General features: G+C 45.8%; 4 protein-coding genes across 4 annotated transcripts; 1 reads left to right on the forward strand and 3 right to left on the reverse strand.

The window, feature by feature from the left end:
- The first annotated feature begins 749 nt into the window (after positions 1–749).
- On the forward strand, positions 750–3,101 carry mycbp (MYC binding protein). Its single transcript, XM_080009132.1, has 5 exons — positions 750–890; positions 1,560–1,632; positions 1,764–1,812; positions 2,455–2,584; positions 2,706–3,101. The coding sequence occupies exons 1-5, from the start codon at positions 876–878 to the stop codon at positions 2,751–2,753; spliced, it is 315 nt and encodes a 104-aa protein (XP_079865258.1). The 5' UTR covers positions 750–875; the 3' UTR covers positions 2,754–3,101.
- A 619-nt stretch (positions 3,102–3,720) lies between these two features.
- LOC307241802 (gap junction alpha-9 protein-like) lies at positions 3,721–5,253 on the reverse strand (the record flags this gene model as incomplete). Its single annotated transcript, XM_080016033.1, has 1 exon — positions 3,721–5,253. Exon 1 carries the CDS (start codon positions 5,239–5,241, stop codon positions 3,721–3,723), a length of 1,521 nt encoding a protein of 506 aa, XP_079872159.1. The 5' UTR covers positions 5,242–5,253.
- A 2,849-nt stretch (positions 5,254–8,102) lies between these two features.
- srsf10b (serine and arginine rich splicing factor 10b) lies at positions 8,103–12,773 on the reverse strand. The gene is made up of 6 exons (XM_080002028.1): positions 12,646–12,773; positions 11,506–11,610; positions 10,377–10,480; positions 9,475–9,652; positions 9,266–9,319; positions 8,103–8,969 (listed from the first exon to the last, which is right to left on the reverse strand). Exons 1-6 carry the CDS (start codon positions 12,708–12,710, stop codon positions 8,780–8,782), a joined length of 696 nt encoding a protein of 231 aa, XP_079858154.1. The 5' UTR covers positions 12,711–12,773; the 3' UTR covers positions 8,103–8,779.
- A 1,086-nt stretch (positions 12,774–13,859) lies between these two features.
- LOC307234443 (fatty acid-binding protein, liver-like) lies at positions 13,860–14,536 on the reverse strand (the record flags this gene model as incomplete). The annotated part of the gene is made up of 4 exons (XM_080006164.1): positions 13,860–13,910; positions 14,039–14,128; positions 14,209–14,378; positions 14,470–14,536. 4 exons carry the CDS (start codon positions 14,534–14,536, stop codon positions 13,860–13,862), a joined length of 378 nt encoding a protein of 125 aa, XP_079862290.1.
- Positions 14,537–14,740: the final 204 nt, after the last annotated feature.

The following is a 14,740-nucleotide window of genomic DNA, read 5'->3' on the forward strand; positions in this document are numbered from 1 at the left end:
GTTTGTTTGTTTGCTCGTTTCACCGTTGACAGGTTTCGATTTGTCACAACGCTACAGTAAATATGTTGGCGGACAAAGCTTTGGGTTCATGGTTTTTTTTTTTCCCTTCACGAATTACATTTATGTGACAGGTATGATATCTGAGTGGGGAGTGTGTGGAAAAACGTCAGTCTCTATCCGTCTTTTCTTATGGTAATATTTGTCTGTTTTCCTGTTAATATCTCTAGTTTACCGCTTGTATCTCTGCATTCTTCCGCCATTAATAACTATAAATAGTATAAAGTATAAAGTGAGCGCCGTCATTTCATATGTTTACAGATTCTGGTTTAAAATCTCATGTGGCTGCTGTTGGACATTTAAAATCTAAAAAATAAAACATTGCTAAAAAAACAAAACAAAACAAAAAGATGACTTCATATCGTCCAAAACTAGCGGAGATAATGAGCAAACCCTGAAGTGTTTTCACGGATTTCCTTCCTTGTTGTCTGTGACTCGATTGTTGTGCATCTTTCACCGACAATTTCCGTTTTATACCTGATTTGTGTATAATAATAATAATAATAATAATAATAATAATAATAATAATAATAATAATAATAAATAAGGTTCTCACTAAACGCAAAAAGAAAAACCGGGCGGCGCCTCCCGAAGTTGCTGACGTCACAGTCGCGGCGGCAGGCGGGGCCGCGGACTCGGACGATTCCCGACTTCCGGGGCAACGCGGCGTGGACGTTTCCCTGCGTTGCCATGGTGACGACGCAGAGGCGCAGGAAGAGGCGCCGCGTCGAGTTTGCGCGCCGCTCAGCTGCGGACAGTTACCACGTTGATGAGCGTCCGCGGTTCGACCTCCGTCGAGCGGAACGAGTCCAAGATTCATGGCGCATTACAGAGTAAGTTGTGGGGAAACGTGACTGTTGATGACTTCTCATCGCGGACGCTGTCGGCAAGTCGACGGGGCCAGGGCCAGGGGGCCAGGGGGCCATGTTTGCTGCCGCGCCGCCCCGACCCCGACGCGTTCACACAGGCGCTGTTTGTTTCCCTTTCTATTCACAATTTGCCGACGTGTTGTTGTTGTTTGTTGTTGACACGTAGGTTTATTGTGCTCGTGCGTGCCCGCTGCAAACTTTTCCTCCACTTTCCGCGATGGAGTCGCAAACACCGGGGGCGGGGGGAGGCGCTCAGCGACCCGGCCGCAGAGCCCCGAAGCCCCGCTCCTCCCCGTTCGCTGTTTGTTCCAATTTCTATTACCAACCATTACGCCGCGTGTCCAAATTGCACCAAATCCGGCAAACGGGTGATCGCATCGGACATACAGTTGTGGAGATAATCGAAGGGACGGACAGATTCCCTCCTTTTATACCTACACTAGAAATTGCCAATTTTCAATCAACAGTTATTTGTAAGTTTTGTTGTATATTGACTTTCTCTCTCTTTTTTTTTTTTTTTGGTTGATTTTTAGGTGTTTCATTTTGACACTTTTTTTTTTTCTTATCCGTCTGTGCTGTTGTTATTTTCCTGTACTTTTATTTTTTCAATGATTATTGTTTTGTTCGTTTCAGGCCTCGGAATCCAAACGTGAACAGTTCAGGAGGTACCTGGAGAAATCCGGGGTCCTTGACAGTCTCACCAGTGGTCAGTCACGTTCGGGCAAACTTGACGCGCAAAAGTGCACCTTGTGTAAACCTACTCCTGGTTCGTCTTCCGTTCTTCACCGCTCACTTCTGCGCTGATGACGTCGTGCTGTTGTGCTTTTCCTTTTCCAGTGTTGGTGACGCTCTACGAAGAGACGGACAAACCAAACAATGCCTTGGAGTATCCTGTGTTTAGGTCCTGGATGTGAAACGCATCGCCCCAGTCTCCCATGTTTTGAATTCAGTTTTGACAACTATTAGACATTTAAAGGCAATACACAGTCTTTAGATTTGTATTTGAGGTATTCATTTCAACAGTAACATTCTGTCAGATTTATGAATAGGTTTGTTTGTTAAATTTCTTCTGCCTTTAACTCTGATACCTGCAACCATGGTGCTGATTCCTTGATATTAGGAAATGTGGTGGCCATGTGGTTGGCTACCGGTTTTGGGCAAGTGGCAACTGTCGGCGGCCCCTTGTTTCAGCCTAATCGCATCGTCACACACATTATCCCCCGAGGAGAGCGTCGAAGCTCCACCGGTCTGGGTGGCTTATGTAGTATGATTCTGCTATGATCCAATAAAGTACAACTCATCACATTGTCTCTACAGTAGGGGTGAACCAGTTAACTTGGTTAATGTCATAACCCAGTTCAACTGATCAAGTAGCTGCGCTTCAAACTATGGGGCGGGACGCTTTTTTACATTGATTATATCGGCCCAGTTGGATATCAATGGCGACAACTCGATTTACGTTTTCGACCGAAGGAAAAGTTCTGTCTGAATTTGAGAACTCCCGACGCGGCTTTCTTTAACACAGCAGTTTCATAAAGCAATGCCTCGGCGCGTCCGGTCCGGATCCGGCCGAGCTCGAGGCCCTGCGAACGGAGCTGTCTGAGCTGCAGCAGAAGTACGATCTGCTCGTCAAGGAGAACAAGGAGCTGAGGAGTAGGGTGAGTTAAAAAGAAAAGAGGGGGGGGGGGGGGGGAAGGCACTTCTCAATCTACACATCTGTATACATCTGTGTCTTTAGCGCATTTCAAATAGTCTCTTGTGCCACTCTCCCCCCTTCAGCTTTTACAGCACGAATCCTTGCCAGAGGATGGAGCGGCAGAGTCTTAGACGTGGACGGTTGCTTTCCTATAAAAGATGTTGTATTTTGTTTGTACGGGAGTACATCAACCTTTTTCACCCAAAATAGCTACGTACAGTGGACACGAAAAAGCCACTGTCTGTTTTTGTTATATTATGATCTATGCTGTGAATACAATAAAAATGGTGTAATATAATTCAACACAAGTCACTCCGATATTGTTTTAAATTGACAAACGCACACCTGTTCCGAATAAAGACTCAGACATGGAATGATTCCTTTAAAAATACATAAGCTGCCATGTAAAAACCTACAACTGCTGTCATAAAGATAAAGATACCACATCACCAGCCACAAGCTCGATAAGAAACTGAGATGACGAGAAAATAAAAAAAAGCAAAGATTTTAATATATTGACTTGTTTTTCTTTCATATTACCGTCAACAGTAAAACCTTTTGGAGAAATATTTTACAATCCAGTTGAACGAGCCATGGGACAGGTTAATTAAACAAGAGAAGGACTGTTGTGAGCAAATAAACTGCCATGACATTTCATGGCAGAGGTCGCTGGAGTCAAGAAAAAACGTTATTGATTGAAACATGTTACATAACAGTAAATTACTGCCAGAGGCATTTATAGCTTTTATGCCTCGGTTGTCCGATAATCAGTTTTTTTGTATGACTCACAAGTGCACACAACCGAAGAGTCTTTGAGACCAACTCAAATCTCTCACATTCATAAAACAAACCTAACGTGACGGGTATTTCATATCTCTGACTGGAAGGTTAAATTGAGTATATGTCCTCCCTGGACTTATGTCGCCGAAACCTTTTTATTTCTTCAGTCAAAGATTTGGTTTCTTGTGAAAATCAAGCCAAGTACTTTCTCTCGTCCAAAATAAGCCGTGATATCAAATAAAGTGTCCTGGTTTCCTTCGCTACCCTTTAGGTGAAAAGTGCCACAAACTGGCCACGTTGCCACGCTGCCAAGAGTGTTTAGATCTGTAGATCGGTGGGAGCCCGCCGGCTGCTGGCGCTGCTGGCCACCGACACCCGTCTATTGGGAGAGGACGCGGCAGGGCTGTTGGTCTCACGGCTGTGCCGTGACGCGGAGCTCAGTTCCCCCACGGAGTCCGGGCTCTGGGCCCGGCTCAGTCTCTTGAGGTTGGACTTGGAGAATGTCCTGGTCCGGGGGGCCACGAAGCTGCTACGCGGCTTCATGCCGACGTTCCCCGGGTAGGAGTCCCCGCTGTCCGAGCCGTTCCCCTCCATCACGGTGGAGCAGTTCCAAGGTGGACTGACCCTCCTCGCCCGCCGAGCGGTGGCTGGCAGGGCCGCACACGAGGAGGCGTCCGCCACAGGGAGGGTGGGGTACTCGGAGCCCCCGCATTCCAGGTCGTTGTGATGGGGCGGGCACCCGGTCGGGTCTTCCGGCTCGTCCTCTTTGTCGGCGGGAGGGGAGCGCGTCTCGCTGCTCGTGTTGTTCGAGTTGCTGTTTTGCTCCGTGGGGCTCGACACCACTTCCTTGCTGTCCTTGCGTCCACCCGAGCCCTGCTTTGCGCCCGGGTCGCCTTGTATCGGGGCGAAAGCCGACGAGGCGTTGAGGAGCGGGTACGTGGGGCCGTTGCCCTGCTTCTCCAGCAGCAACGTGTATCCGCTCGGTGCTGTGGGGATGGTGGCTTTCCGGCCCACCGAGGTGCCCATGCAGACCGGGTGCACCACGGAGTTCTTGTTTGACTTGCTGACGTAGTATTCATCCAGGTCATCCTTCAGGTGGGGGTAGTAGTTCAGAATCCCCTTCTTCAGCTTCTTGTAGCCCAGGTGCATGATCTCGAGCACGCTGAGAAAGAGGGAGATGCAGGCTATCCCCTGCATGAACACCATGAACACCGTTTTCTCCGTGGGCCTGGAGACGAAGCAGTCCACCACGTTGGGACAAGGCTCCCTCTCGCACTTATACAGAGGGTTCAGGTGGTGGCCGTAGAGAACATACTGGCCCATCATGAAGCCCACCTCCACCACGGATCGCGTCACAATATGGGCCACGTACGTGCGCAGCAGGGAGCCCCGCAGCGGTGCCTTGTTGAGCTTGCCCTGCTCCACCTGCCGCATCTCCCGCTCGATCCGCTTCCGCACCTCCACCAGCTCGGCGTCCACCGACTCCAGCTCCCGACGCATGGCCACCTTCTTGCCGTGGCGCTCCTTCTCCAGGGCCCTCAGCTGGTAGATGGCGTGCCCCATGTAGACAAGCGAGGGCGAGGACACAAATATGACCTGCAGCACCCAATAGCGGATCAGGGAGATGGGGAACGCCTGGTCGTAGCAGACGTTGCGGCACCCGGGCTGCTCCGTGTTGCAGATGAAGTCCGACTGCTCGTCGTTCCACACGTCCTCCGCGGCGACTCCCAGCACCAACATGCGGAATATGAAGAGAATGGTAAGCCAGATCTTGCCCACCATGGTGGAGTGGATGTGCACCTCCTCCAAGATCCCCCCGAGGAAATTCCAATCTCCCATTTTCACGGGGGTCTTACTAAAGCAAACAAAACAAAATAAATGTGTCGTATATATCATCTGTTGTCGTTTAGTCATTTTAAGGAAAGATAGTAGTAGGCTACAGCAATTTATTAAAAGGATGGATGACTTGATGGCTTTAAACATAATCATAATAGCAAACATCGGCAATGAGGCATTTTCAATCAACGGAAATATAGCAAAGTCATGTTCTCCTCAAAGTTTGGTCGCTTACCAAGGAAACTTGATAGAAAATAAACTTTAAAAGGCGTGAACCTACCTCTCATTTTGGATATGAAACGTAAAAGTGAAGCCCCAATGCCGCAAAATCCGCTTTCGAACACAACCCCGGGAACATGGTCGTTTCTGTTTCCTTCCTCGGCCGAACAACTGCAAGGGCTGGAAGAAAACAAATCAAAAAATTGTTGGAGTGCCAGCGCCGGACTCTGAACTCCGGTGACACCGAGCGCAAAGTAGTCCCCGTCCAACCCGGGTTGTTCAGAACTTATAGCCCGTGAAAAAAGAAAATCAATCCCGCATTCTGTTTCCATTTACCTTGCAGCGCAATGAACAGACAGCGGCGGTAATATGTTGCCAAATATTCAATCCTTTGAAACAATTAAATATTTGGCAACATGTCGGGTCTTTCGCCAACAACTTGAACCCAAATCACCTTCCAGGCTTCGGCTGACGGGGTGCGGGACGGGACACGGAGAGGCGGCACGGCGGCGTGACCCCTGATCCCCTGTGTGCGATGCCCCGGAGGAAGGTGGAACCGGGAAATCATGGGGTGTATGTGGGTCAATATGGAGGCAGATTGGGAGGGTTCAGTGTGCATGTGAGTGCAAGATTTGGCGCAGTAGCTCCCATCCATGTAACGGAATGTTATGTTAGTCGATGCTACGCGCTCTTATGAGGCAAACGTTGACTTAAGAGTAAAAACATTTGAATAAGCGGAAGGACTGAGCATATTTTTTACAATACATGCATGTATTGAAATTTTGTTTCAAGAATATATTACAAAATGATGATTGGACTTGATGTTATTCTATTTTCCAGAATATATTTATTTACATCATATTATTCAAATATATTATTAAATGGTAGATATTTGGGGAAAATTCATTGGTTATATCCTTTACAAAATCTAGAAAGTGTACATACTATACATACATACAAAACTGGAAATAGATCATTAATTAATTATAATGTTCAAAAAGCATGAGTTTTATCGATTCTAAACATACTCCTGTGTTATGTCTTGGTATTGCCGATGATGGTTTTGTTTAATTTCTTTCTGAAAATATTGTGAGAACACGGGAATGTGATTAAATTTGACAACTTGGGAAATAATTTAAGTTTCCTCTTTTTGATGTACATGTCAACTAACATGTGGATTAAGTTGATTTTCTGTACTCCCAAAGCTGGTCATTTTTAAATAGTTGGCGTCACACCAAAACAAGTCAATGTATCGAGAGTGAGTTGCAATCTTATTAAAAATTAAAAATGATATAATTTCATTACCTTAATATAGAATACCAAAATACAATCTGTATTCCAAAGTGGAAGCGTCATGATTGTGGGCATAGTATTGAATTGGTTTAAGTATTATTTAAGTCTTATACATTATACAAAATAAGGACTATATTGTGTCCTTCGGCAAACATGTATCTCAACGAACATCACGTGTGGAGTTCCCCAGGGTTCAATCCTTGGGCCTCTTTTGCTTTGCTATACAATGTTCTATATAAACTAACTTGCCTTGCCTAATTGAGCTCAAATAAATCAATATTTTTAAACAACCTGTCTTTAGTTAATTGCATCATTTATTCAGTTATGCAATGGCCACAATACCAGACAACCTCACCCACTCTTTGGTTCGCTCCACAAACTAGATCACACCAATGACTTCTGCGGTGAGTCAGTTGCTTTTCTCATATATGACCCAAACTTTGATCCATTGTACACGTACCTACCACACCACACCACCATACTCGGTCCCACTTTGTTTCTGAGTAGAAATACCTGAGTAGATATTGTCTTGAGTGTGTGCTTTATCCTGCCAACTGGCTTGGTACCAGTACCAGTTTTTATTATTGTTGGCTACCTCTACAACATTCAGATTTGTATGATTCTCTGCTTTACCTATTTGGTAACAAGAGTCAGGTTGCCTGTTTTGTATTCCCATGTCCTATTTCCTTAACATTCAGATTATTCCTCATCAATGCACCGTATCCTGGCTCTGTTAGTCCTATAGGATCCTAGTCCCATCCCTTATAGGGCTATTGTTTTGGTTTGTGGCAGCTTTGCGCAATAATACAAATCACAGCGGAAAAAAAAAACACGACCACTCCACTATTTTTGATCAATGCATTTTTTTCAGTGGCGCGATCAATGGGGTCACGTCCGATTTTACACATGGTCGCCTTCATCTGAAATTAATTAAGCCGCTCCTCCAAGCTATTATGCTTTATGTTCCATCGACTAGGAATCAATTGGAGCGGCCTGCTTTACCAACTGCACTGGAAGTTTTTTTTTTTTTTGCATATGCACATTCCCTCCATGCAGTAGCTGCAATCCAAATTCAACCCACACTCCTCAGCTCATCCAGTGGCTCATCCGGAACTTTCTCTGTCGTGCCACGCAAGGTCAGAGTGCAGGACTAAAGCCGTCACGAATGTAGTGTTTTCTTAAACCCCACGTCCCCAGGGGTGAAGTTTAGGTTTGGGGGTTTAGACCAGAGTTCTTCTCCCGAAGCTATGGACCCTACTGTGAAAACCCATTTGTGGAAGCAAAGTGTGAGACTAGGAAATGTAAATACACAATGTGCCTCACTGACCAATACAAATGAAAAACTAAGCCCAAACGTTTCTCATACACGTCGTCCATTTATTCCACCCATATACCCTCAAAACATTTTATCTTAACAAATGCCTGGAACGTCACATGCATGCAAAAAGTAGACAGATCTATTTTGAATAGACAGCCGTTCAAGAAAACAAAATGACCAAGATTTTCTGTTCCTCTGTCAGTAAATTTGATAAGCTTTGTTCTTAAAAGGAAAAAAACAAAACAAAAAAACAAAAACAAAACATAAAACTTGACAGCTCTTTTAAAAAAATAATTTGTAACGAACTTTAAATGTTTATAAGCTAGATAACATCAAAACCCCACTAAGAAGCCGGATATGCCTTTTTTTTTCCTCCCCTTTTAAGATATTCAATGAAATATTTTATTTGAAAGCATGTTGGAACTGGCAATCAGAGACTCATTTCGATTTTCTAGAACTCAAATGTTTGGTTTACCTCAATAAAAACCTCAGTTATTCCAAACCAAGCAAAAAAAAACAAAACAAAAACAAAATAAATCCTAACAATGTAGTGCAAAAACAAACAAAGCGTGTAGCTCACAACAGGTTTGTTGAGGCACCACATAACAAAAGAGAAGGTTTATAATCGACAGATGACATTCTCGTAACACTCTCCCACCCTGCTCCGCCTCTGAACGGGCGGGGGGAGGTCGGGGTGCGGCCGGATGTCTCCTAGTGCCTGCCCGACTTGCGCCCCGCCCAGGAGCGAGAGCGGGAGCGCGACCTGGACACGGAGCGGGAGCGCGAGCGGCGGCCCTCGTCCTGGGCGCCGTGGGACGCCGAGGCCGGGTACACGTCGCGCGGGGTCATGGACCTGGAGCGAGAGCGGCCTCGGGACTCCCTGCGGGGCCTCGCCCTGCACCTGCAGAGACACGGAGGACACGGAAATAACACAGGACCGAGTACTGGGCGATCACTCAAAATTTAAATAACCTGCCGGGGGAGATTAATAATAAGGGCGTTGATCCAAAAGAATAACTCAGTTTAAAGGCTTCAGATTTTTGCTTGTATAGAAAAAAAACAAAAAACAAAACCCCCCCCCCCAAACAAGAAAAAAAATCAAATCATATAAAATAAAAAGTATTTTATTTTGTGCTTTTTTTTTTTTCTCTTTAAATCTTATTTCCTCTTTGCTGAGCAGCTGAACAGAACACTCACCCGTTGTCTTCTCTGCTTGCGCTTCTTCCTCGTCCGTACATCCGTCCACGAGAGCTGAAAAAGGGGGAAAAAAATAATGTCACCTTCTCTCTGCATCTGGTTTAATTTGTACGTGGAAAAATGTCCGCTGTGTTGACCCTTATGATGGCGCTCCGGATTTGGATAAACCCGCTTTCCCTGTGGAAGGCGTAGGGGGAGGGGACACTCACTCTCGGGGGCTGTTGGAGCGCTGGGGCCGGCGTTCGCAGGACGGGCTGCGGGACCTGTATCTGTCGTGGCTGCGGCTGCGCGAGCGCCGGCGCCGGCCGCGGTCGCCGTCATCGTAGCGCGAGGACCTTCCCGGGGATCGGCCCGGAGACCTCTCCTTCGTCTTCATCTGGTTGGGCGCTTGGAACGTAGATCAGTTACATTAGCGTTTGCTCCCCCCCCCCCCCGAAAAAAACCGAATGGAAAACGCACGTTCAGCGTTCGCTGAAGGTAGCCAGGAGACGTATCCCTCTGCTAAAAGGAATTCTTTATTTCAGTAGCGTCTCTCTCGGATACCTCGGGCGTGTCAGAAAATTGGACTTCAGAACAAGCAGGTTTGAGCTAAATTACAGACCACCACAAAAATATTCAGATTTTTTCACTATTTAAGTGGATTGATTTAATACTTTTTCCAGAAGTTTTAAATGACTAGTAATACCTTGTTTAATTCAGACAAGTCAAAACAACTAATCAAAACAACTAATCACAGAGTTAAAAAGTCAAATCATGTCCTAGAAGGGGTAGGGGGTTCTAAATTCTCGCAGCCGTATTTCTGTTCTTCGTACCATTTTTTGAAAATAATTTCCACCACTAATGGCCCCTTCTCCTCTTTTTAAAGGGTGAATATTCCAATGCCGCATCATCTCCCACCCGCAGCGTCCCCATCGCACTCATTCACACTCCCTCTGGAGCGGCGTTGCTATAACAACGGTAAATACTGCACCAAGGCTTCCCCCAGGGACAACAAAGTAATACATTTCTAGTCAGCATTTCAAAGGACAAGTGTTTAGTTCAAAACCTGAAACCAGGGGAAGAGAGGAGGAGAAAGACATTGGGGAAGCAAAACAAACAAACAAATACTCACTCTTTCTGTCACCCTGGGCGAACTGGATTTCAATCTGTCGGCCACAAACCCATTTCCTGTCGAGGCTGTGCAGGGCGTCCTCTGCGTCACGGACATCTTCAAACGTAGCTTTGTTAAGGATTTCGGTTTTTGAGTTTTTTTTTTTTTTTTTTTAATTTATTAGTCTCTAGCTAAATCTACACAGGCAAAAATACATGACCACTGTTTTTGTTGTGGTTTAATGCCTCCTCTCAGACGTGTGATATTACTTTATTTTTAACATTTGAAAGAAATGTTATCCATCAACTATTCTGTGTATGTTTTAAATGACCCCAAAGAAACAAAGCACTTTTTCAAAATAAAATATTACACTAGATAATAGCGACAAATATACACTAATAGCGACAAATCTTCACTTTACAAGAAAACACTTGACTAAGGATTGTAAAGACAAAAGAGGGAGCAAACATTTTCATTGTGGATACCATAACCCCATAAATAAGAATATAATTCAAATTAAAATTTAGTAGCAGTTAAACTAATTGTGCTTTTGATAAAATAGTCCCAAAAAATAAATAAAAAATAAAAAATTAACAACTGGCATTTGTCACGTCAAATTTGTTGTGGTTTTGTGTTGAGAGGATACAAAAAGAACCGAGGCTTGTTACCTTAACCACGCTTGTCTTTGAGCTTCATCTTGATCTTTACACTTTACTTGACTCCCAGAGACTTGGCTCTCCTTGCTCGCCTTTTTTCTCTTTAACCTCGTCCCTGCTCCCCCACTCTTTGCCGCCATTTCCAATTCTTGGCTCCATGCTCTTTATTTCCTCTTCATGCTTTACACTCTGTACTTTCAATCTTTTTCCCTTGCTACGTTTCTTGTATTCTTACATCCCGAGGGCCAGTGTGACCGGTCTTTAGCGCTAGTCTACAAGGGGTCTTTGTAACTGTGTGGGGGCTCCACAACTGGACTGGACTTTTACATTTTCTGAAGTAACAACAGAGAAACTGGAGTTAGACGTCAATGGAAAACATGACTGTGTACAGCACAGGTAAAATACAAAATATCTACACGGTACATCTCACATGAAGGGGATTGCAATGTTAGCTCAGATCAAACTTAACAACTGTCATATTATGGAAAGGATATTGAATGTATGAAAATCCTCGGGGCCGACGTGTATAGAAGTCAAGTGGAATGTAGACATCTACTATCGGCCCATAGCGGCCAAACTCACGTCGCAAATCCTCAGGCCTGAACACCATAAATAAAAGTGTGACTCGACTGGCATTTACCGACACCGTCATTTCTCTCATCTCATGGCGATGTGAGTGTTGGAGTGGCTTTATGACACAGGAAAATCAATGTGAAATGTGATGTGGCCACTCAAAGTGGTCTTAATGGCATTTCAAAAGGTACATATCTTTAAAGCATTAGCAGCATCAATTCGATACATTTTCAACTACAAGGTATTAGAGTCAAATGTTACACTTTACTTAAAAACAAAGAAATAAACAAAACGATTTTTGGACAAAGGCTTTTCACGTAGCTCTGATTCAATAAAACATTGCGAGTAAGTACGTAGTAATACGTACTACGTATTAAATACGTACTTAGTACGACGTACTACGTATTTAGTATTAAGGGAAGTACTGGGATGAGCGGGAGGCTTTTAAATCATCATTAGCCTTTATCCACTTCAATAACGTTGACTAATTCTAACAAAACCAATGCATCGATCAATACAATTTTGTAAACTTGCATTTAAGACATTTTAAGCCTTTTCCCCACCTTGTTTATTGTTTAGTATTGTTATTGTTTGTCAGTGCGAGGTAGAATATATTCAAAGTGACCTTACAAACAACACTGATATGAGTATTCATCAATACATATGACGTTCAAACCGACACGATGATGCGAAGCGAAGCGAAACCAACGTCTTGGTTCCAAATTACAGGACATATCTACGTAAGAGACTTCGCGGAAGGGAACCTTAGGCCCAAGTGAGCATTTTGTCAACACCAGCGTGACTAATACGAATAGGGTCAGTAGTCTCCACCACAAATAAAAAAAATAATAATAATAATAATAAAAGAAAACCGCGCGAACGATATGTGAACGACTTAATCATGTGACTGGTGAGATTTCGTGCAGGACGCCTTATTGTCCCGGCGCACCACCGCTAACGCTAGCTTAGCCGCACGCTAGTTAGCTTAGCCACTCGCTAGTTTGGTCTTTTATCAGATTCATTCGCGCGGCGTTCGTGCTCCTGCCTCCGGGCCGACTCACCTGGACTCGTCGGAAATGTTCCGCACGAACAGAGATGTGTTTGGGGGGCGCATGTACCGGGCCATCGCTGGAGAATCTAACGTTCCCGTTGCTGGTTATTTACGCGTATTCGTCGGGAGGGGTGTGCGGAGAACGCGCCGCGCATGCGCAGTCTGAGCTGGCGAGGGGGGGGCAACGCTCCCTCCCATCGACGAGCTGATCCTCTGGAATGTGTGTATTCTACAGATTTATATTTTTATTTTTTTGTAAATCCACTTACAATATTTAAAGTGAATCTTAAAATGCAATTACTTTGCACATGACAAGGCTATCACCATTTATTACGTAAAGACGCCTTGCACTGCTGTGTATAATAATTATACCGTATTTACCGTAGTATAAGTTTATTAATTGAGCTTGGATTTGTCTGTGCACTTGTATTTTTTTTTTTTCCCTACTCCGCGTCGATAATCAGCCCCTTCATATAAAAACGAGTCATTCAAATACAAACATCATAGTGCTTTCAATGCAGAAAAACCGCGTTTTCCCCCGTTGACTTGTTTACAGGCCGGTCGCGCCTGTTCCAATATGGCGGCGACGTGGACGTTGAATTTGTATAAACATAACCGCACAGCGCCCCCTGCCGGCGCGACAGAATACACCTCTGCTCTGAGTTTTGTGAATTGAGTAAGTAGCAAAATGAAGCACAACATTTGAGCAAGTTTAATCCCTCTCCCGCAGGAGGAAGTCTGGGCTACAAAGGGAGCTGTCCTCATAGCGAACAGCTGTCTCAAACCTGGTGAAGAAACCAACAGATCCCTGCGGTACGCAGGGATCAGTTATCTCCGAGGAGGGATGTCCGTGCTCTTGCTGACTATTTACCAGCTGACTGATTTGTCTGTTTTTTGGGTTCCTCCTAGTCAAGTTTCTGCTGCTGTGACATGACTTACTGAAAATAAAGTCTCCCTATCTCCCTCCCTCCCTCCCCACACAGGACACCTTCAGAGGTCTTGCGGAGCCCGCGCCTCCACGGCCCCAGAGCTGTTCTGGCGGCACCGGGGTGAGCTACACACACAACGTCGGTGGTTATCAGCGGCGGTTTTAATGTTGTGGCCGAACGGCGTACATCAACTTTTACACTCCAGGAGGGTCACAAAACATTTACAAATTGTCAAGTTTGTAAGGGTTTTTAAGAAGAGTCTTGCGAGGCTCCTCCTGGTGTTTGCCGACGCCGATCAGACGCGCCTGGCCCTCCTGACCCAGCTGACGGAGCCCGCGGTCACGGTCTAGGGGAGAAGGAGAAACCCAGAAAAAAAACAACAAACAACCAATGCAGTCGCTTCAACTTACCAGGTCTGTGTATATGCAATGTCGGTTAAATCCGGTTAAGAGTACGATAAATAAACGGCGTTACTTCAACCATGTCGTCCCCTTGTATTTCCCGGACAGAGGTGAACTTGTCGGACTGTGCGATGAGCTTGCCGTTCTCCTCCCTGACAACGCACTGGGAACACGGCAGGCACGTGAGCGCGGGACCAAACACGTTCCAAAACAAGACGAGACGGTCGCATCGACCGAAAATACCTTGGCATTCCTCCCGTCCAAGCCGGTCACCTCGGCCTCCTTCCCGAGGCTGAAGGAGTTCACCAGGGTGCGGACGGTCTTCACCTGGATGGTGAAGTCGGCGCCCTTCTGGCGGATCTCCACCAGCGACTTCATCCCCTCCGCCATCTTGGCCACCATCTCTGGGACGCCTGGAGGGGGATACGTTCAGAAACGACAAAGTCGAGCCGCGGCATTCGCGTAGGGGCGACGGCACCTTCAACCCTCAGACCCGTTTCTCACCGACTGCTTTGAGGAACTGCTGTTGGTTCTCGTCGGCGTACACCTCCCACGTTCCGTTGAAGTCCATCTTGTCGGCTGCCGGCGGCTTCACTGGGATGCTCCGCTGCGGGGCACGCGCTTGCTCTCGTGGCCCCCGCTCCCCACAGGGCCGCCGGTTGGCATGCCGGGGACGCCCAACTCCCTATTATTCACGCTTCCACGGAAAATCACAGCAGGAGCGATTACATGTTGACAAAACTGGTTGCATATTCTTGAAAAAAAAAAAAGGGGG

Source organism: Zeus faber, assembly GCF_960531495.2.
Source record: "Zeus faber genome assembly, chromosome: 1".
NCBI lineage: Eukaryota > Metazoa > Chordata > Actinopteri > Zeiformes > Zeidae > Zeus > Zeus faber.